This window comes from Bos taurus, chromosome 3 (assembly GCF_002263795.3).
Source record: "Bos taurus isolate L1 Dominette 01449 registration number 42190680 breed Hereford chromosome 3, ARS-UCD2.0, whole genome shotgun sequence".
Lineage (NCBI taxonomy): Eukaryota > Metazoa > Chordata > Mammalia > Artiodactyla > Bovidae > Bos > Bos taurus.
This window is the reverse complement of record NC_037330.1, coordinates 7,066,589-7,089,333: the sequence shown is the minus strand read 5'-3', so window position 1 is coordinate 7,089,333 and position 22,745 is coordinate 7,066,589. Positions and strand designations below refer to the sequence as shown.

Genomic DNA, 22,745 nt, shown 5'->3' with positions numbered 1-22,745 from the left:
CCAGCCTTCCCTTTCCACCCACTCTGTCATTTAGTCTTCTAATTTGACAGTAGTCTTACATAGAGTTCAGGTTGGTATATTTGACCCCTGGAGGAACTCTGTGCCTCTACACTTCTGAAAACAGCCTTGTTTTTTTTTTTTTTTTTATAAAAAAAATTGAACCCAACTCTAGTGTGTCTCTATTCTCTTAAAGGAAGACAAGGTTACTTACTGATCTGACTCTAACTCACAGTGCTTCCGTAGAATGCCTCCACATGGCCACATCTCAGAGATGCTTTTAGGTTCTTCTCCCCAGTTTTTGTTGTTTTTGTTCTAGGAGTTCTTATATGTCCTTACCTGTATGTGGAAATACCCATGTTTCTCTTTGAAGATTCGGTATGTGTAGACAAAATTTTTAAACCTGTGGAAAGATGACTCTGTGAATCACAATGTTCTTATATGCAAATCCAGGTAACATCTATCATTGTATGTTATATGCAAAGCCTTTGTCAATCTTGAATCCCAAAAAGAAACTGATCATTTCAAGCCTTCTTATCTGTGGGACTTTGAAAGAGAGGTTTTTTTTAATGGGAATCTTTATTCTGATGGAAGTCTGGGCTGTAGTAAAGGGAATAAGAGAAAATTTACAGTTTTCATTGTCTTGGTATTTCTCTCTAATTTTTTCACTTAGTACTTACTTGATACACTATGCAAAATACCATTGAGCCATTCCTGTGTTGTTTATTAATTGAAATGTCATTGATCTCATTATAGATAGTTAATGTAACTAAAACAGAGAATTAGGGATTATGTGCAAGGAAGTGGTGTATTCTGCTCTTATTCTTCATTGGAACATGAGCCACTAGCTTAGTAATCTATCTAGAATTTAGATAACAGACCCAACTGAGCAATTTCCAGAGCAAAAGATAGCATACATTACCATATTTCTTCGATTCCCAGATGTCATCAATTGTAGAATACTGTATCAATTTAATAAAGGCGTTTGAGGAGAAAAAAATGCATCCCTTAAATGCCTCTATCAGTTGTTACCTATGTTCTGATTCCCAAGAAATATTAAAATGTAAAAAATGAGGATCAAAAACATTAACGTGAGGTTCAAATGATCTGATTCATCGCTCCTCACCCCTTCACTTGCACCCACGCCAAGGAATCGGATGACTCATCTTACAACTGAATTGGAAAGGCAGATAGCTATTTACAGCTCATTGCCAATTGTCTGGAGGCTTTAACTGACTTCAAATCCCAGTCCTTTTGTGGTATTTCCTGAGGCCAGAATAAGCTAATGGGTATCTCTGAATCACACAAGCAACAAAACCTTTTACATGAATCCTTGTCTATATGTGACAAATTAAAGTATTCCACTGTTTGGGAAGAGGTCCCACGAATATCTTTTCACAGACATATTATTCAAATCAGGATCCAAACAAGGTTCATACACCACTTTTGGTTGATCACATGATTTCTTGAAACTCATTTATTAAATGGCCTAAGTTAAATTCTTAAATAAATGACTTTATTTTTAACTAATTGTTGTATTATCCACCTAAGAAAATATTTACTAGAGGAGTTTGAAAGAATAAAACAAAAGGAGGGTCTGTGTTAATTAGTCCAAAAGCCATATACTATTAGGTTAGAAAGACAGACCTTGCTCAGATATAGTCTTACTCATTGCAAAGCACTTTTAATGAAATAACAAACCAAATTGCAGCAAAACTTTAGAAGAAATTGCTTTATTGAACTTGTAATACTAATATGCATTTATTTTGAAATGTTTATCCAAAAAAAAGCACTGTAAGAGATTACAGAGCAGTGAGGTTAGTATCTACTTCATATGGCTGCAATATTATTAGTGTTAGTGTTAGTTGCTCGGTCATGTCCAAGTCTTTGCAACCCCATGGACTGTAGCCCACCAGGCTCCTCTGTCCATGGAATTCTCCAGGAAAGAATACTGGATGTTGCCATTCCTTTATCCAGGGGTTCTTCCTGATCCAGGGATCAAACCCAGGTCTCCTGCACATTGCAGGCAGATTCTTTACCATCTGAGCCATCAAGGAAGCCCACAATATTATTGGGTCAACATAAAAACTTATTTTAATGCCTATTCTAATTATTACTTTATAGATGTCATTTATAAAACTTTAAAAAGATACATGATTTTTCAGCATGCATCTACACTTAAGACAGGTAAAAAGATCCTGCTTCCCTGGGGCCATCTGCCCCCGTCACCATGGTGACAAGGGAGTCGTCTTTATCCTCCAACACTCACAGTCTTCCCTCCACCCTCACCTGGAGTCCATTCAGCTAATCTCATCATGTCCTTTATCCCTGTTCCTAAGTCATTGCAAGAACCCCAGTCTCGCATGTTGTCTATCCCCTTTTTCTAATCCTATAGGGCTTTGTGCAGCCTTATTGTACCCCCTTCTTCCCAGCCATGAAATCCTGCCTTGTGTTCTCTAGTGCTCAAGGTCTGCTGTCATCAAATTCTTCTCTATCTTCAACCTCTTCTCTAATCATCCCTGTCACCCTCTTGCTCCAAGGGACACCTGGACACACTATCTTTGTCCCAGTCAGTTCAGCTCAGTCACTCAGTCGTGTCCGACTCTTTGCGACCCCATGGACCGCAGCATGCCAGGCCTCCCTGTCCATTACCAACTCCCAGAGTTTACCCAAACTCATGTCCATTGAGTCGGTGATGCCATCCAACCATCTTATCCTCTGTTGTCCCCTTTCTCCTCCTGCCCTCAATCTTTCCCAGCATCAGGGTCTTTTCCAATGACTCAGCTCTTCGCATGAGGTGGCCAAAGTATTGGAGTTTCAGCTTCAACATCAGTCCTTCCAATGAACACCCAGGACTGATTTCCTTTAGGATGGACTGGTTGGATCTCCTTGCAGTCCAAGGGACTCTCAAGAGTCTTCTCCAACACCACAGTTCAAAAGCATCAATTTTTCTGTGCTCAGCTTTCTTTATGGTCCAACTCTCACATCCATACGTGACTACTGGAAAAACCATAGCCTTGACTAGATGGACCTTTGTTGGCCAAGTCTCTGTCCCAAGGACCCTGCTTCTCTGGGACTCCACTAAAAGGAGTCCTGCATAACCTGCAGAACCATAAAGGAGTACCTGCATGACCTCCCCTTGCAGGCCTGGATGAGAGGCCAGCGTTCTTGCTTCTGCAGCATCTCAGTGTCATTTCCTGTCTCCAAACTCTAGCTTTGAGTTTTGTGTAGATTATGTCACCTACTGCCCAATCAAGATGTGTCTATTGATGACAGCTCCTAACTCTGGGTTATTGTCTTTCGTTTCTCTAGGTTCTAGCTCCTCGCTCACTGTCACTGCCTTCAGTACTATGCCTATCTAAATTGTTGGCAATTTCAATTCGCAAGTTGATTATTCTTTAACACTCCAATTTCTCCATTCCTTGAGCCCACCTCCTCCAACAATCTTGTCTTCCCCTACATTGCCCACTCATTCCCATGTTCATCACCAGGATTGGCTACGTAATTTGTGGGGCCCAGAGAAAAATGAAAATTTAAGGTCCCTGTTTAAAAGTTATTCAGAATTTGGGGGTGGTAACAGCAGTACAGGTACTTGGATGGTAACCAAGTACAGGGCTCTCTGAGTCGGGCCCTGTGTGGCTGCATAAGATTGCCTGCCATAAAGCCAGCCTCACTTGTAATTTTTACCATATAATTGCCAATAATGGGAACCTTCTCATAATGTGAATTTCATGCATCCCACTCACTTCGTCCTAAACATCTTCTCCTTTCTCTAGTATACGGACCCCGACATTCCCTTGACCCCACAGATCTTCCAGCCCATCAATCCTATCACTTTTCAGGGTTTTTGCTCACTTGTCTTCACTCCCTTCTTTATACAGATTAGACTGCTTGCCCACCATTATAATCACTCTTTTCAACTCCTTTACCATCTTTCACTTTATTTCCTTAATTAGCAAACCCAGAATCCTGATTGAGCCCAACTCACTACAGCTGTATGTGGCTGTAGCCATGTTCACTGTTCTCACTTAAATCAATGACCACAAATCTCAAGTGGACTCTTAATTCCTCCAGGTAGTCATTTATTTTCCTATTCCCCTCAAACAGAGATTCTATACCATTTGCTTTCTTCTTAAACCTTCAACATCTCACTCGTAACTGATGACTTCACTGAGAAAATTAAAGCATCAGGAGAGAATTTCCAAATTCCCATCACCACACATAACAGTATCTGCAGGCATAGACTCTGCCTTTATTACCATGGATGAACTTTGCATGCTGATCTGCAAAGCTAATCCTTCCTATTTCCACTGGTTGTCATCCACTTTCATCTATTCAAGGACACAGCTCTAGCAATTTTTTCCCCCTCTCTCTGATTCATTATTATTCTTTGCATAACAGTCAGGGTAGTCCTTTTTAAAAATATGAGTCAGATCATGTCATTCCTCTGCATAAAAATATGGTCTAGTCAATTTTGAAAAAGAAAGATAAAACTGGTGTGGTGTATGTGTGTATGTGTGATGGGATGTTTCTGTCTTAAGTCTTTTTAAAAAGCTATAATTAAGACAATGAGGAACTAGCTCTGTAGTGGAAGAAACATTAATGGAATAAAATAGCCCAGAAACAGATGCATAAATATGTAAAAACTTGATATATGACTGAGCTGGCATAACTAATCAGTGAGGAGGACTGTTTGTTAAATGGTAATGGTAATGTTTTCATGTGGGAGCAAATAAAATTGGATTCTTGCTTCACATTCTAATTGAAGACCCAATTGTAAAGAAAGAAAGCACTAAACTTAGGAGAAATAAAAGTGACCAACTTAATGACCTTGAGTTAAGGAAGGCGTTCTTAAATCATGAAAAGTACCAGTCAGAAGATAAAATTAATAGAACTCACTATATTAAAATTGGAGAAGGCAATGGCACCCCACTCCAGTACTCTTGCCTGGAAAATCCCAGGAATGGGGGAGCCTGGTAGGCTTCAGTCCATGGGGTCAGACACGACTGAGCGATTTCACTTTCACTTTCCACTTTCATGCATTGGAGAAGGAAATGGCAACCCACTCCAGTGTTCTTGCCTGGAGAATCCCAGGGATGGCGGAGCCTGGTGGGCTGCTGTCTATGGGGTTGCACAGAGTCGGACATGACTGAGGCGACTTAGCAGCAGCATATTAAAATTAAAACTTCTATTTATCAAAATATACTATAAATATAGTATCTACTTTTGCGATTAAGTCCACAATTTGGGAGAAGATAATGGCAACCCTAATGTAAAATGAGAACATTAATGTACAATAAGAAAATGATAAGTACAATGACCAATAAACAAATGAAAAGTTGCTTCACTAATAATCAGGGAAATAGAAATGAAGCCACATTAGATTGGAGAAGGAAATGGCAACCCACTCCAGTGTTCTTGCCTGGAGGATCCCAGGGATGGGGGATCCTGGTGGGCTGCCGTCTATGGGGTCTCACAGAGTCGGACACGACTGAAGTGCCTTAGCAGCAGCAGCAGCAGCCACATTAGATATCATTTCATACCCAATTGGCAAAGATGTAAGAGTTACTAATTCAAAGTATTGGCTGTGATATACAGCTTTACAAGTTTTATATACTACTAATGAACTGACTGAATGGGAGTGTATTTAGATACCAAAGCCTTAGAGAACAATTTGGCAAAATTTAGTACAGTTGACATGTGTAGAGTCTATGAGCCCAAATGTCTACTCGTTCACATTGGGACTGTTGAAATTGACAATGCCAACATTTTATTACTTATTATAAAGCAAAGATCAGTGAAACTATGTATTTGTTACATTTAAATATACTTTAAAAGTCATAAGTATATTATAAAGTACAAATAAAAGTATAAATTAGTGAAAATGTATATTTTCTAATATAAACTATTATCAGATTAAATTAATCAAAATACAGTAATCAAAAATAACACTCCATAAAACTTTTAAATTACAATTAATGATACAAATTTAAAATAAAAATAGGTTTTTAGTGCAATTTTGAGATTAAATGGAGAAAATGGAGGGATGAAGGGAGGAAGAAAGAGGAATGTAGAAAGAAGGGATATCAGTGGTGTCATCCTTGAATTCTGAGGGGTTTTGGTGTAAGTTTTTCCATCTTTCAGAACTCTGTTTACATTAGTTGAGGTATGCTAAAGATGTAAGAATAGACTAAGTAAATCTTTTCTTATGATTTGTTCATTTTCAAACAAACATCTCTTGTTCTGCAACTTGGAAAAAATCTTTTATGAACATTTGACTCTTTGTAGTAGTTAATATCTCTTTGCTGAAACCAAGCTACAGAGTTTGTTATTTAAGCCTTTAGTAATCTCAGCTGTTAACTTTCTAGATTCCAGAAAATTGCCACTGCTCTGAAACAGCCTTTGTCCAAACACAAAGCAAAACAAAGAGATAAAAAGGTCCCACCACTAAATATATATTATTTTTGCCAGCAAGCTCACCCCTTTAATCCCTTTTGAAGTCCACTATTTCGTGGTAAAGGCTATGTTTTAATTCTCCAGTAATTTTCTTTTAAGGAGGTTTTACTTTTTTCAATATTTAGGAAAAAGATTTTTCAAAAAACAGATGTAAAGTGAAAGCAATCTTAACCTATGTATCCCCCTGTGCCTTTAAGAGGATAGGGTGAAATATCATCAGGAAAATGCAAAGTAAAACAACAAAAAGGTAAAGCACACACCTAGAAAGGCCCCAAAGCAAAACATTGACGCCATGAACTGCTGTCAAGGATGTAGGGAACGGCAACTCTCTTTCATTGCTGGTGCAAATGCAAATGGTCCTGCCACTTTGGAAGACAGTTTGATGGTCCTTACAAAACTAAACATACTACTACCATACAATTTATCAATCGTGCTCCTTGGTATTTACTGAAAGGAGTTGAAAACTTATGTCCATACAAAAAAAGCTTCATACAGATGTTTATAGTATTTTATCCATAATTGCCAACATTTAGAAGTAACCAAAATGTCTTTCAGTAGGTGAACGGACAAATAAACTGTAGTACAGCCAGACAATGAAATCTTTTTCAGTGCTAAAAAGAAATGAGTTATCAAACCATGAAAAACACACGGAGAAACTTTAAATTCATATTACTAAGTGAAATAAGCCAATATGAAAAAGCTACATACTACACGATTCCAGCTATATAACATCATAGGAAGGGCAGAACTATGCAGATGACACCATCCTTAGGGCAGAAAATGAAGAAGAACTATAGAGCCTCTTGATGAAAGTGAAAGAGGAGAGTGAAAAAGTTGGCTTAAAACTCAACATTCAGAAAACTAAGATCATGGCATCTGGTCCCATCACTTCATGGCAAATAGATGGGGAAACAGTGAAAACAGTGACAGACTTTATTTTGGGGTCTCCAAAATCACTGCAGATGGTGACTGCAGCCATGAAATTAAAAGATGCTTACTCCTTGGAAGGAAAGTTATGACCTACCTAGACAGCATATTAAAAAGCAGAAACATTACTTTGCCAACAAAGGTCCGTCTAGTCAAGGCTGTGGTTTATCCCGTGGTCATGTATGGATGTGAGAGTTGGACTATAAAGAAAGCTGAGCACGGAAGAATTGATGCTTTAAACTGTGGTGTTGGAGAAGACTCTTGAGAGTCCCTTGGACTGCAAGGAGATCCAACCAGTCCATCCTAAAGGACATCAGTCCTGAATATTCATTGGAAGGACTGATGTTGAAGCTGAAACTCCAATACTTTGGCCACCTGATGAAAAGAACTGACTCATTGGAAAAGACCCTGATGCTGGGAAAATTGAAGGTGGGAGGAGAAGGGGATTACAGAGGATGAGATGGTTGGATGGTATCACTGACTCAATGGACATGAGTTTGAGTAAACTCCAGGAGTTGGTGATGGACAGGGAGGCCTGGCGTGCTGCAGTCCATGGAGTCCCAAAGAGTCAGACATGACTGAGCGACTGAACTGAACTGAACTGAGCTGATGGAGACAGTAAAAAGATCAGTGGTTGCCAGGGGTGAGAAGTGAGGAGGGATGAATAAAGGATTTTTAGGGTAGCAAAAGTACTCCACATGATATTATCATTATATGTTTGTATAGATCATACAGTGTCAACAATGAGCCCTAATGTAAACTATGGACTTTGGTGATCATGATGTATAAGTATAGTTTCCTCGATTATCACAAATATACCACTCTGGTGAGGGATGTTGATAATGAGGGCATAGTGCATTTTTGGAGGGGCAGGGAATATATGAGAACTCTGTATCTTCCTCTCAAATTTTCTGTGAACCTAAACTGCTCTGAATAAAAATGAAAAAAAAAAAAGAGGGGGAAAGGGTGACTTCAGGCTGATTGTCTTGGGGAGAGAAGAGGAGCAATAGGTAGATGGGTTTACTTGGTGTGTGATAATCAATATCACAATATTGTCACATTTACGTACCACTATAACCAGCCACATGACACCTCTGCCATCCAGGCACTGTTCAAAGACCTGGCAGAGCAAGGCAGCGAGCTGACTCAGGCCACCTAGTGCTTCGGATCAGGCATGCTGGTGTGGGGCACTTCATCAGTAGGAAAGAAGGGGAACTTTTGAAAATATACATTTATCACACTGAATTTTAATTATCCGTTTCCTCATCTGTAATTTAGGGCTTCCCTGGTGGCTGTGGTAAAGAATTCACCTGCAATGCAGGTCTGAATCCTTGGTCAGGAAGATCCCCTAGAGAAGGAAATGGCAACCCACCCCAGTATTCTTGCTGGGGAATCCCATGGACAGAGGAGCCAGGCAGGGTATACAGTCCATGGGGTCGCAGAGAGTCAGACATGACTTAGTGTCTCAACAACGACATCTGTAGCTCACACTCAGATCAGAATAGTGTCTGCTTTGTTCACTCTAGCATATTATCTGTCCCACAGTATATTCTCGCTATTTGTTGGGTTGCATTGAATTATCTTAGTAAGAAATGTGCCAAACATATGTGAAAAATCTAACCAACAAAATACTTCACAGAACAAAAGGAGGTAGAATGTTTATGAACTGAAAGACTATTGTAAAAATATAAACACTTACCAAATTATATTTTAATCTGTAGTCCTAACTTCAACCTGCCCCTGATCTCCAGACTCATTTTTCCAACTATTTAACATCTTCTCTTGGATGTCTGTTAGGCATTTCAAACTTAATATGTCCAGTACCAATATATATACATGTGTGCTCGATATTTTCCGTATCTCCAGTTCCTTTTTCTAATTTTACCCACTCTGCTCTGTGCTCTGACTTCTATGGGCTCCTTTGCTCTCAGACTTCTGATTGGTTCAATCAGTGGGAGACGTGTATACAAAGAGTACATGTGGAAATAGATAAAAGGATGTGAAACCAAAAAGGATAAAATAGAACATTTGTTGGCTGAATTCATCAGTAAAGGCACACTCAGCCAGGATTTGAAGTTAGTATATTAGCTCAGGTACCTGGGGGTGTCATAAACATTTTGCTAGACTGGTAAATTAAAGCATGGAGTTAATAATGGCTCACATTCCATAGAGATTCAAATGCTAAAATTTCCTTGGCATTCTACAGAGAAAGGAATCTAAAAACTCAGGAAGATGAGAATGTTATAAGTGTATTTATGCAAGCTATTTAGTTATTTCTCTCCCCCCTTTACGTGACTTAGTGCTGTGCTTACTCATTGTCATGTCTGAATCTGCCACCCCATGGACTGGAGCCCGCCAGGCTCCTCTGTCCTTGGGCAAGAATACTGGAGTGGGTTGCCATGCCCTCCTCCAGGGGATCTTCCCAACCCAGGTCTCCCACATTGCAGGCTGATTCTCTATGGTCTGAGTCACCAGGGAAGCCCCTTAGGTGATTTAATGATGCCCTAAAAAATAATTGCAAGGAGAGTACCAGCATCTTTGAAAAACTCTGGCTCTGTGCTGTAAGCTAGAATTGACATTGAGAAATTCTACAATGGAACTGGGTTCCCTGATTTTAGTGGAAATAACAGGGTGTGCTTAGGTATTGGCATTCAGTGAGAGACAAAGATAGCTAGTTATCATAAACCACAGGGATGTAACAGTATAAGAAACAGCTTACTGTACATCTGTGGTGATGTTTAATTGATTCACTGGATTGCAAAGCAGAGAATGATGATGGACAGTCAAAAGTGCTGTTGGGTATAAAGTAAACAGAGAACTTCTAGGTCTGATGGAAGAACCCTGACTTGGGTCACAGAATAGGGATTCTTGGGTGTCTTATTCAACTTATAGATTTAATCCAGTTCACAGTCTCAGATCCCTTTCATTGAAAGGAATGTTGGGCTTCTGGGTTCTTTTAAGGAAGGAATGTGACAACGCTTCAAGCCTTTCCCAGAAAAACCTACAGGGGGACTATATACTGGAAAAAGGAAAAGTGCTCATGTTTCTGAAGGTTATTTGATAGTGGCTCTGGACTGAGGCTAATCCTCAGAGACCCAAATGTTCCAGACACCCTGATCCAGGAATTCAGAATGAGAACTCCTGAGGTCAGGTGATATAATAAATTTTGACCTGAGTCTATTTCGAGTGGGCTGAGTGGGACCATGGGACCATCCTATGGTTATTTCTCCAGTTCCAGAAATGTACTTAAATACTTCATTGTTGTTCAGTCACTAGGTCATGTCTAACTCTTTGTGACCCCATGGACTGCAGCACAACAGACTTCTCTTCCTTCACTATCTCCTGGAGTTTGCTCAGACTCATGTCCATTGAGCCTGTGAAGTCATCCAACCATCTTGAGGTGTTTATGGTGGCTCAGACAGTAATGAATTTGTCTGCAATACAGGAGAACTGGGTTTGAGCCCTGGGTCAGGAAGATCCCTGGAGAAGGGAATGACAACCCACTCCAGTATTTTTGCCTGGAGAATCCCATGGATCGAGAAGCCTGACGGGCCACATACAATGGAGTCCCCAAAAGTTGGACATGACTGAGTGACTAACACTTACACACTTGGAAACTGGCACAATCTTACTGGTTCTTTGAATCATAGAATGAGTACTATTGTAGTGGGAAGGGCCAAACCTGAGCTCCTATAACTGGTTTCACCTTCGAAGAGAGTAAACTGAAGCAATTCACATCCCTAGAAGAAATTTCTATTCTAAGAGCACCATCAAATCATGAAATGTATGCTGTGTTGATTCCTACCACATTCTCATTTAGCTCACCCATTTGGCCAGTGCAATCACTAGATATATCTTGGAGAATGACTATGAATTATTACAACATTAATCCAAGGTTATTGTATTTTCAACTGCTGTTCTAGATGTGCACATTTTTGGGGATAAAATAATCACAAATCTGGCCCCTAGGTCTATGAAAAGATTTGCTGTAGGTCAAGCAAAAGCAAGCCATCTGTCTATCTGAAATCCCTAGCAAAGTACTCAGAACCAATTTGCCTTCATTTGAGAAGAATAGCGGTACACAGTCATGGTCTTCCCACAAAGATTTATCGATTCTTCTTCCGGCGTAATATAACCCAGAGGACATTGATTATCTTAATGTCCTTAAAAAATGATGCTGGTTCATTTCTGAATTTGTTCCTATTGATTAACATTTCTCCTTCCCTTTAATAGGAATATTTAGATAACATTCTGACATTTTACCTTATTTGGTGATGGTTACTTTTGTATTCTTATAAATATTATTGAACACATTTCTAAGGGTGCAAGGAAGCTACTTGGAAAGAGTTAAATATTTTTGAGTCTTACTTAAAATCTTTTTTCGGTGGGACAAGAGAAGCCTTGAGTAAAGGGAAGTTATTGTTTAGATTGGATAAAAAAGCAAGACTCGAGTTTATGTTTCCTATAAGACACCTGATATAAAAATAAAGACAGAAAATTGTGATTCCACTGTCCACTGGGGAACAGCAAACTTGTTGAAATTCTCAGAATAAAGTCTAATAATTAACTGAAAAAAATAAAGACACAATTAGGTTAAAAGTTAATTGATGGGGAAAATATATCCTATTAACACTAATAAAAGTAAAGCTAGCAATATCAGCTAAAGTAGACTTCAGAGCAGGGACTCTAACCAGGAATAAATAAGGGGATTTTCAAAGAGATAAAGGTGTCAATTAATCAAGAGGATAGAACAACCCTAAATGTTTATGCACGTAAGTATTTTTTACAAAATGCATAAAGGATAGATGTTTTTCCAAAGAAGATATACAAATACAAGAGATATATGAAAAGGTGCTCAACCTGATGATTACTAATCATTGGGGAAATTGAAATCAAAATCACAGTGAGGTATTACCTCATACCAGTTAAAATTATTGTTGTGTAGTTGCTAAGTTGTATCTGACTCTTTTGTGACTCCATGGACTGCAGTCCACCATGCTTCTCTGTCCCTGGGATTTCCCAGGCAAGAATACTGGAATGAGTTGTCATTTCCTTCTCCAAGGGATCTTTCCAACCCAAGGATCAACCCGCATCTCCTGCATTGGCAGGCGAGGGCTTTAGCACTGAGCCATTAGGGAAGCCCATCTGTTGGAACAGCTATCATCAAAGAGACAAGAGATAACAAGTGTAGGTAAAACTATAGAGAGAAGGGAACCCTTGTGCACTCTTGGTGGGAATGCAAATTGATACAGCCACTACAAAAAATAGTATAGAGGCTCCTCAAAAAAGTAAAAATAGAACTACCATGTTATTCATTAATCCCACTTCTGAGTATATGGCCAAAGGGAATGAAAACAAGATATCTAAGAAATATCCGCACTCCCTTATTCATTGCAGAATTATTCACAATAGCTAAGATAAAGAAACCCTACATGTCCATCAGCTGATGAATGGATAAAGAAGATGTGGTATATATAAACAGTAGAATATTATTCAATCATGTTAAACAGAGGTAAATGCTGTCAGAGATAAATGGTATCACTTATACATGGAATCTTGAAAAAAAAAAAACCTGTTGATTAAGAGACAAGGAACAAAAATTCACACTACCATCTAAGTTGATGCACAAAAAACAGCCCTACTAGGAATAGAAGGGCTAAAAACATAGTTAACGGGAAAAGACTGAATACTTTTCCACAAGGTCAGAAAATGATGAGGATTTTTGCACTCATCACTTCCACATTGTTCTAAAACTCTTAGGTAGTGCAATAAGGCAAGAAAAAAAAATGGAACAGAAACACTGAAATGGGAGAAGTACAGTTCTCTTAATTGTAGATGGCATATAGAAAATCATACAGAAATTCTACCCAAAAAGCCACTAGAGCAATAAGTGAATTTAGCAAGGTTGCAGGATACAAGTTCAATACATAAAAATTAATTGTGTATCCACTCAATTGCATTGAATAAGTGGAAAGTGAAATTAAAATAATTTAAAAATTTAAATCGTTAAAACCTGTTATCATTTAAAATAACATCAAGCATATGAAATTTTAGGGATAAATTTGACCAAAGATGTACAAGATCTGTTACAAAACATTTTTGAGAGAAACTGTAAAAGTTTCTTTTACAACTTTTACAAGAAACTGTAGAACTTCTTTCATATAAATGAAAGAGGTTAAACTATATTCATGGATCAGAAGAATTAGTATTATCATGTTGGTTCTCCCCAGATTGACCTATAGTTTTATGCAATCTCAGTCTATCTTCAGTCTTGGTGTCTGTGCGTGTGTGTCTTAGTTGAAAAGCTGAATCTGAAATATGTATGGAAATACAAAGGATCTAAGATAGCCAAAATAACCTTGAAAAGTTGAGTGATTTACACCATCTTATTTCAAGACTTATTATAAACTGATGGTAATCAACATAATATAGAATTTGCATAAAGAAAAAAAAATCAAGGCTAAGAGCTCAGAAATAGAGCCAGACTTACATAGTTGATAGTTTTTGTTTTACAAAGGCACCGAAGCAATTTATTGGGAGAAAGAATAATCTGTTCAACAATTGAGCTGGAACAAATAGGTGGCCATATTTAATAAAACACCAACCCCAACCTTACCCAAATGCAAAAATTAAATCAGGATGGGCTACATTAATTGTGAAAGTTAAAACTATCCAACTCTAGAAGAAAACACAGAAGAGAACCTTTGTGAATTACATTGGACAAGGGTTTATTATATATTGACATATTACTGAAATCACAATCCATCAAAGAAAAAAGATAAATTTGACTTCATTAAAATCAAGAACTTCTGTTCTTTGAAATATACTTTAAGAGGATGGTAAAACAAGTTACAAGTCAATAAAGAATGTTTTAAGACTTGACTTCTGGCTTTCTCACTGCCCTTGGTTGGAGTGTGCATCCATGCAAACTCTGATTGCACTAATTTGTCAATGTGTATAAAAATGTTAAAATGTTTAGGGTATTATCCTGAGGAGAGAGTTGGGCAAACTCTCAAAGATATAAGCACAAAAATATTAGTTGTATCAAATTACACTGGGTCCATTGGCCCAAACTGGAAATAACCTAAATGTATGAAAATGTTAGTTGCTCAGTCATGTCTGATTCTTTGCTACCCCATGGACTGTAGCCCACCAGGCTCCTCTGTCCATGGAATTCTCCAGGCAAGAATACTGGAGTGGGTTGCCATTCCCTTCTCCAGGGGATCTTCCTGACCCAGGGATTGAACATGGGTCTCCCTCATTGCAGGCAGATTCTTTACTGTCTGAGACATCAGGGAAGCCTAAATGAATACTTAGGTATAAATTATGACATATGCAATCAATAAATAGTAAGTAATCATAAAATTATGATGTATATTTGCTTTCTTTGATGTGGAAATGTACCTGTTATACATTGAAAAAGAAGTTGTACCTATGACTGATTCATGTTGATGTATGGCAGAAATTAACACAATATTGTAAAGCAATTATCCTTCAAGTTTTTACTTTAAAAGTCACAAATCATCATATATATGAGTAATTTATGTACATACATAATATTCACTTATACATGCATATGAACAGAGAACAGTCTGGAGAGATGTGTGCTGAAATATCAAGAAAGGTGATTTCTGAGTGGTGAGACTGAGATAATTTCTGCTCTCTTTTTTATACCTTTCTCAACATTTGATTTTTCTAAAACAAATAAGCTTGATTTTTTTCTTACTTTCTGAACTCAAGTCTTTCCAAAGATCTCAGAATATGAGAGCTGGAAATGACTCTTAGGATCTCTGTCACTCACTGTTTCTGTTGTTGCTGTAAGTCATGATTTAAGTACTTCTTACTTGCAACCTTCCTATAACTACAAAAAGTCCCCCCTTTCTCTTCACACCAGCAGCTGAATCCTTTATATCTCCAAATATCTATTCCATTTTGACTCTGCTGACTATAAAGCTAGACCCAGTTCCAACTTCTAACAGTCAAGTCACCTACACAGTGTTTTGCACGTTGGTGTTTTCTGCACAGTGTATCAGGCTGTGAGATCAGGTTATATTTCCTGTCCATGCTTACCACAGAGCATTCTGGTCGGTGATAATGTGCTGCTAGACCAACTTTCCTCTGTGACTTCCTTCCTTTATTTCTAATCTTCTCTCTAATAACCTCATTTGTATCTGTGAAAGCATGGAAGTTGGTATCCTGCTATTCTAGCACAGCAAAGAAGAAAGGGTAGTTCTCTAAGAAGCAAAATGCAAGATTCCCCATATCAGGATCTACTGCCAAGCCCAATGCTTGGAAGGCCCCTGCTTGGGCACTTTAAAGAGTTCCGAAAGGATCACCTTGAGCATTAGAACTAGGGACATTGGTAAGAAAGGCAGGATAACAATATATTAACAGTCTGATCTTGGACCTCTTAGTTAATAAGAAGCTCCATTCCATTTCCCACAAAATAGGGATAGATCACCTACCAAGGATGGCTTTCCAAAGCATAAATAATTGATGTAACATGCTTAGCACAATTTTTGGCTCATGGAAAGCACCTTCATAGTGGCTTTTGTTGCACTGATGTAGAAAAACAGGCTAACACTGGTGGTGTAGATAATTTTGACTTTGCTCACACAGGGTGTACACTGGAATATGAATTGCTTTGTGACCTTCTCAGAGGAATCTTTCCTGAACCCAACCTAAGGTAGACTCCGCCCTTGCTGCAACGTGCCTCTGATTTGTTTTCACTTTATTGGCTCCTCTCACTGGAATGTCATTTCAATGAGGGCAGGACTAGTGTCTGTACTATTTATCACTATTTTACCAATGCATAGGACCATACCTAGAACATAGTGGGCACTCAGTGTGTGCTGTTGAATGAATGAGTGATGGTTTTAATCACCCTCCAAGTCCTATCTTCCATGTAGGCTCTTGACTCCTTGATGAGTGAACCATTCCTTTCTCTCAGTTCCTATCATGCCCTAACGTAAGTCATCAGTTATCATACACCTCACAGGGTCCATTTGCTTCTCTATTTTTCCCTGTAGGCTCTGAGGTGTATTGAAGGCATTAACTGAGTATCTACTATACTGCTTGACATAAAAGTGCAACTTTAGTCGCTCAGTCATGTCCGACGCTTTGCAACCTCATGTAGCCTACCAGGCTCCTCTGTCCATGGGATTTTCCAGGCAAGAGTACTGGAGTGGGTTGCCATTTTCTTCTCCAGAGGATGTTCCTGACCCAGGGATTGAACCCAGGTCTCCCATACTGTAGGCAGATGCTTTACCGTCTGAGCCACCAGGGAAGTCCTTGACATGGGAGACTTTAAAAAATTGTTGAACAATTACAATTGAATGGTCTATACTGATGTGATAAAATTTCATAAGAACTATGAAAGGGGCCAAAATGTTTTGAGAGGGCTATTTGATCTGAGCCTTAAGGCTGAGGGTGCCTGAAATTTTGTTTGCCTTTGAGTGACAGGGGCAGGGAAGAGGGTGAACCTTGATTAAGGGCAGGTGTCTGATGGACATTTATCCTGCCTCTCCATTTGATTTGTTATTATTATTTGTATTTAATATTTTAGTGATTTTTGCTTTGGATGAATATTTAAGTTAGCATGATGCATCACAGAGCAGTTGTGCATAAATGTCAATTATTAAAGAGAATCCCGGTATAGGCTAGATTACCTATGCCGAAATCGTGACTGAGGTCCCTCCTATCTATTTCACATACTTGGCACCTCTTTTTAATTTTTAAAATGTATTATTCTTTTATTTTGGCTATGCCGAGTCTTCATTGCTTTCACGTGGGCCTTTTCAAGTTGTGTTAAGCGGGGCCTGCTCTTGGCTGCGGTGCTCCGTCTTCTCACTGCGGCGCTGTCTCCTGTTGCAGAGCACAGGCTCTGGCCGCACGGGCTCAGCAGTCGCGGTGCGTGAATTAGCTGCTCCACGACAAGTGGAATCTTCCTGGACCAGGGATCAAACCCATGTCTCCTGCATTGGCAGGCAGATTCTTCTCCACTGTGTCACCAAGGAAGTTCCCCTTGCACCTTCTTCTAATTTCCATTCCCACTGCTTGCCCCACCACAGCAAGTTCCTCACCATCTCCCATCTAGAGACATAGCAGTCTCTACTGCCATCATTATCTGCCAGCTTCAGTATATCATCCTTATTAGATTGAAGTTCCCAAAACTCAGTACCAATCTTGTCATTTCCCTTCTCAGAAACCATCCCTGTTTCCCCATCAACTACAGAGTCATTCTTTTAAGACCCATAATATTACCCCAAACTGACTTTGTTTCCAAATTACCTTTCTAGAACCCTGTGTGATTCCTATATGTTTTAAAATATCCCCTTTCTGGACCTATGTTCCTGCCTTTCCCCCAACCCACAATGCCTTCCATCTCATTTCTGTGTAACTAAATCTTATCCACTCTTTTAAATCCCAACTCAAATACGACCTCCTCAAAGAAGACTTTACTGATCATCTCTTCTGATTTTAAATTTGTATAAAACTGTCTCTTCTGAAATTTATACTTTACCCTTATTTTATTTATTTACATGTTGAAAAAATTGCAAGTTGCCTATTGGAATCACCTTAGAATCCCCTAGGGCCTTAGCACAGTATTTGCATAGATAGTAGGGACTCACTACATTTTTATAAACATTTTTTAAAATTAAATCCACAACCTTTTCTTCCCCATTTATTCCTCCTAAATTTCCCAGCTGTAACCAATATTGTGAATTTCTTATATACATTTCAAAAACTGTTTATGGATATATAGGGATATAGGCATACATTTTTTTTTTACACAAATGGGATCATACTTAATATCTAGCCTTTTTCACACAAGATCTTTGAATTTTTTCCATATTATATATGGATTTACTCAATCTTGCCAATGCCAATTTGCACATACTATAAGCAGTACTCTTGCCTGGCAAATCCCATGGGTGGAGGAGCCTGGTAGGCTGCAGTCCATGAGGTCGTTAAGAGTCGGACACGACTGAAGCAACTTAGCAGACTGAAGCAACTTAGCAGCGGCATAAGCAGTAATGACTATAAGATACGTTTTTATTAATGAGATTTGGGGTCAAATGTTAGGCTTTCCCAATAGCTCAGCGGTAAAGAATCTCCCTGCAGTGCAGGAGCTGCAGGAGCTACGGGTTCAATCCCCCAGTAATGAAGACCCCCTGGAGAAGGGAATGGCTACCCACTCCAGTATTCTTGCCTGGAGAATCCGATGGACAAGAGGAGCCTGGCGGCCTACAGTCCTTGGTGTCGCAATGATTCGGACACAACTTAGTGGCTGAATAGAAATCGAAGCAAAGTGAAAGTGAAGTCGCTCAGTCGTGTCCGACTCTTCGCGACCCCATGGACTGCAGCCCACCAGGCTCCTCCGTCCATGGGATTTTCCAGGCAAGAGTACTGGAGTGGGGTGCCATTGCCTTCTCCAGGGGATCTTCCTGACCCAGGGATTGAACCTGGGTTCTCCCGCATTGTAGGCAGCCGCTTTTACAGTCTGAGCCACCAGGGAAGCCCAGTGACTGAATTACAACCATTCAAAGAAGTTGCATTTAGCAAGTGTAAGGACTGTGGTTGAATAACAACCATTCAAAGAAGTTGCATTTAGCAAGTGTAAGCACTATTACTTCCCCAAAATTTAATTTCTTCTGGGTGTTTTCAGTTTTAATTCTGGACCACTGAATTGGTAAAAATGGTATCACGTTATTCTTTTGTGTTTTTTTAGCTATCTAATATTTTCTTATTCTTTCTTTTTCATATTCCATTTCAGAGACTCTCCTCCTCTTGCACTTTGTCTAGTTCCTATTGTTTTTTAAGAGCTCTTCCATGTTAATGAAGTTTTGATTTTCTTCTGTTGGTTTGTCATTAACAGTTTTTTGTTGTTGTTATAATGGTCATATTTAGCCATCTGTTCTTTTTTGTTTCCTGGTTTTATGTCTTGTTAGAAAGACTTTCTCAATTCCAGGAATATTTTTTAATAGTTCATGTTTTCTTTTAATACACATGGTTTCATTTAGAAAAAAGAAGTTCTGTATTAGAACCACTTTGAATTAACTTTAAGAAGTAAGAAAGGGATTCAGGTTATTTTTTCTAAGTGTTCAGCCAAGTGTCCTAACACAGTTAATTATCATTCATCTTTTCCTCACTAATTTGAGATGATCTTTTAAATATAAAGTAAATTCCATATGTATTTGGCTTTATTTCTACCAGACTCTATATTCCAAATATTTAATTGATCTCTCAGTACCAAACTCTTTTAATTATTGTAGTAATTACTGTAGTAATCTATTTTAGTATTTGGTAGAGCCAGTCCCCCTTCTTTTAATAAAAAACTTTTCTGGCTCTCTGGCAGATTCCCTGTGTTTTATTTCCCATCTGGATAAACTTTACTATCTTTGAAGAGAAAATTTAAGATTCTGTTGATTTTTTTTACTGAAAAAATGCTGAATTTATAGATTAATTATGGTGAACTGGTAAGCTTCCAAATTGAATTCTTCCTTTCATTTAAATCTTCTAGTAAGCTCCCCAGTGGATGCTTAAGTTTGCACATTTCATATTATATTTATTCCTAGGTATTATTAATTATTGCTGATGTAAATGAGGTGTTTTATTATATTTCTTACTAGTTATTATTTCAGTATGGAAGCTGTTGATTTTTAGATTTCAATTATAAAAGCTGATATCCCTACTGAATTTTCGTAAAGATTTTAGTAGTTATTTTTTTTCAGTTAAATCTAGATTTCAAAGGTATAAAGTCATGTCAACTGTAAATAATAATTTTACATCTTCCTTTTCAATTTTTACATGTATTTCTTTTGATTAATTACACTTGCTGATATCTCCTGGAAAATGTTACATAGTAGTGGTTACAATCACTTTGGCTCATTCATGATTTTAGGGATAATTCTTCTAGTGCTTCATCTGGTGTTAAGGAAGCATCTATCTAGCTATATATGGTTAGGAGTGTGTAAGTGAGTGCATGCATGTGCACACATGAGTATGTGTTTAATTGAGGGATAGATGCTGAATTTTATTTAATACCTTTTAAGCAAATTTGAATGAGTTATACAGTTTGCAACCTCTGACCTATTAATACACAATTAAACTAATAATTTTCCTGACATGGAAACATCCTTGATTTCTTAGATTGGACTGTAGTGTCTTTTAGCATAGTGTATTTTCTGCTTTAATATTTTACTGGCTTCTGTTTTGTTTACTGAAAATTAATAGTAAATGAAATTTAAGTTGGTCTGTAGCTTTCTTGTGTTTATGTGTCTTTTTTTGAGAAAAAAAAAAAAAAGTTTTACCTTCATACACAGAAATTGAAAAAAATCAGTAGAAAGATGACAACAACTCAAGCTAAAAATGGGTAAAGGGTATGATGATGCAGTTCTCAAAAGAGAAATTAGTGATGGCTACGAAATACATGAAAGCACTCTCAACATGACTGGCAACTTGAATTCAAACTGCTAACACCTGAAGGCTGCCTTTCTTATATCTGGATTCCTGGTGTCACATAAAGAAAGAAGGGCATCCCTGCCTATTCTGTCAGTAATGGCACGCTTTTTTGGCCTTGCAGCTCCCAGTTCTAAGAAGCACTGGAGCTTATCTTTGGAGACACTTGGGTTTTAATTCTTGTAACAGGTAAAGAAAAAGTTCAGTGGTCTCCACAAACAGGAGAATCCTTTAAAGATAGTAGATTTCCCCTGATATCTGTTTAAGATTGGTTTCTAAACTGGGCTAAGCAACTTCCTTCAGCAGTATGTCTCTGGCTTAAACTTTCACCTGGAACTCAGCTTCTTTGGAAACACCAGACGTGTTATAACACAAGCAAGCTGTTGCAGACACCCCAGGGTCTGTTTCTACATCGACAAAATGGTGGCTTGCCTTGACAGACTACAAGCAGGATGAAGGGAAGGAATGTCTGCTGAAGCCTTTTACAAATGTAACGAAGTTTGAAATGTTATTAGTATCTTAAAAATCACAAGCGGAGCCAGCCATGTAAAAACTAGGCCTCTCAGGTTAAAATCTCATGTTTTCCATACTAAATAAATCAGCCTCTATAGGAGAGGACCTTTCTCACATGGCTGCCTTCTCTTCTCTCTGCTCCCTTCCTATGCTGCCTGAAGCGCTATGCTCACCACCACCCCCACTTCTGCTGCTCCACAGAGTCTGCGTGTGGAGAGAAGGAAAGGTGGAGGAGCTTAGACAGACGTGTTCCTTCCATTTCCTTGTGGCAGTGTCTAGCTATTTCTCATTCTGCTCATCTGGGCTGCGGAGTCAGTGAGGCACAGTTTCTTTTCCACCTGGTTATCATATTAAGATATGATACACACTTAACATATGCATGGAAGGTGAGGCTACTCACGAGACGCAGAGGCACAGGACTCCGGGCATAGACTCGCTGTCTCTTAACAGATAGTTGCCATCCACTCCTTCCTTGAGCAGCAAGGTCTCACAGTCTCGCTTGGACAGAGGCCCATGGTAATAAGGCAGATCCATGGGGAGCCTTCTGGTACCCCGAGTTGAGGGACGAATCTGAGGAGAGAATTGGAGGCAGCTGGCCTAAATGGGGCCTGTGGAAATACCACTTTTTGCTCTGGCTTGTAGGAGTGAGATGAGGTTATTCTGTGGGACTCAGATAGTTTCACAAGATTCAGGAAATGAGAGAGGTGGGGTGATGAAGTGACCAAGACACTTCAGCCTATAAGTGGCCTAAGTATGACTCACGGAAGTGGGTTAAACATGTCTGAAATACACAGTGGAATCAACAATGACTGTGGTTCAAGCTCAATGCTGAACACAAGCTCCTCAGAACTGGTTGCAGCCGTCCTTGTATTTCACCCGAAGTCACCAGTTTTCAGCTTCTCTGGCTTGTGGCATCCCTTCCAGGGATGCTTTTGGCTGAAAGGGAATCCCATCTCCTGCTGAAGCCACCCATGGATATGCTGTACCCAGCTCAGAACAGGTGCTCAAAAAAGTGTACAGATGCTGAATGAATCCAGGTATATCCAGAGGTAGTGGAACAGTTGAGAAGGTAGGACATCCATGGATCAACTGACACGACACACGTAAGACAGCAATGGGAATAGGAAGCACTGGGCGCTGTGGGGGAGGATGGTCTGGGGGGAGCGTCGCCTGGCTAAGGTGCTTAGCCACTGGTGAACAAAGGCCATTTTTTACACCTTCTAGCATCAAGCCTTTTGGGGAAGGAGCTGGTGAACTTGGGAGGGAGGTCTGGATATGCACAATTAGTGTAGGGATGTTTCTCCAACTGGAAGAAAAGAACATATTAGGCTTCGATTTGAAAAACCTCAGGTCCTTTGAGGTTTCCATCCTTTGGGGCATCAGTAATGTTC

At 39.0% G+C, this 22,745-nt stretch overlaps 1 protein-coding gene across 2 annotated transcripts in view; it reads right to left on the bottom strand.

Annotated features, from left to right (window-relative positions):
- Positions 1-22,053, bottom strand: part of SH2D1B (SH2 domain containing 1B) — a 30,000-nt gene extending 7,947 nt beyond the window's left edge. The window contains exons 1-2 of one of the 2 annotated variants that reach the window (XM_024989739.2): positions 21,755-22,053; positions 337-400 (exon numbers count right to left, since the gene is read on the bottom strand). In XM_024989739.2, the coding sequence (XP_024845507.1) occupies positions 337-400; positions 21,755-21,888 (198 nt within the window). In that variant the 5' untranslated portion in view covers positions 21,889-22,053. The remainder of the gene's footprint in view (positions 1-336; positions 401-21,754) is intronic. The other variant, NM_001193162.1, reaches the window with a different exon arrangement.
- Positions 22,054-22,745: the final 692 nt, after the last annotated feature.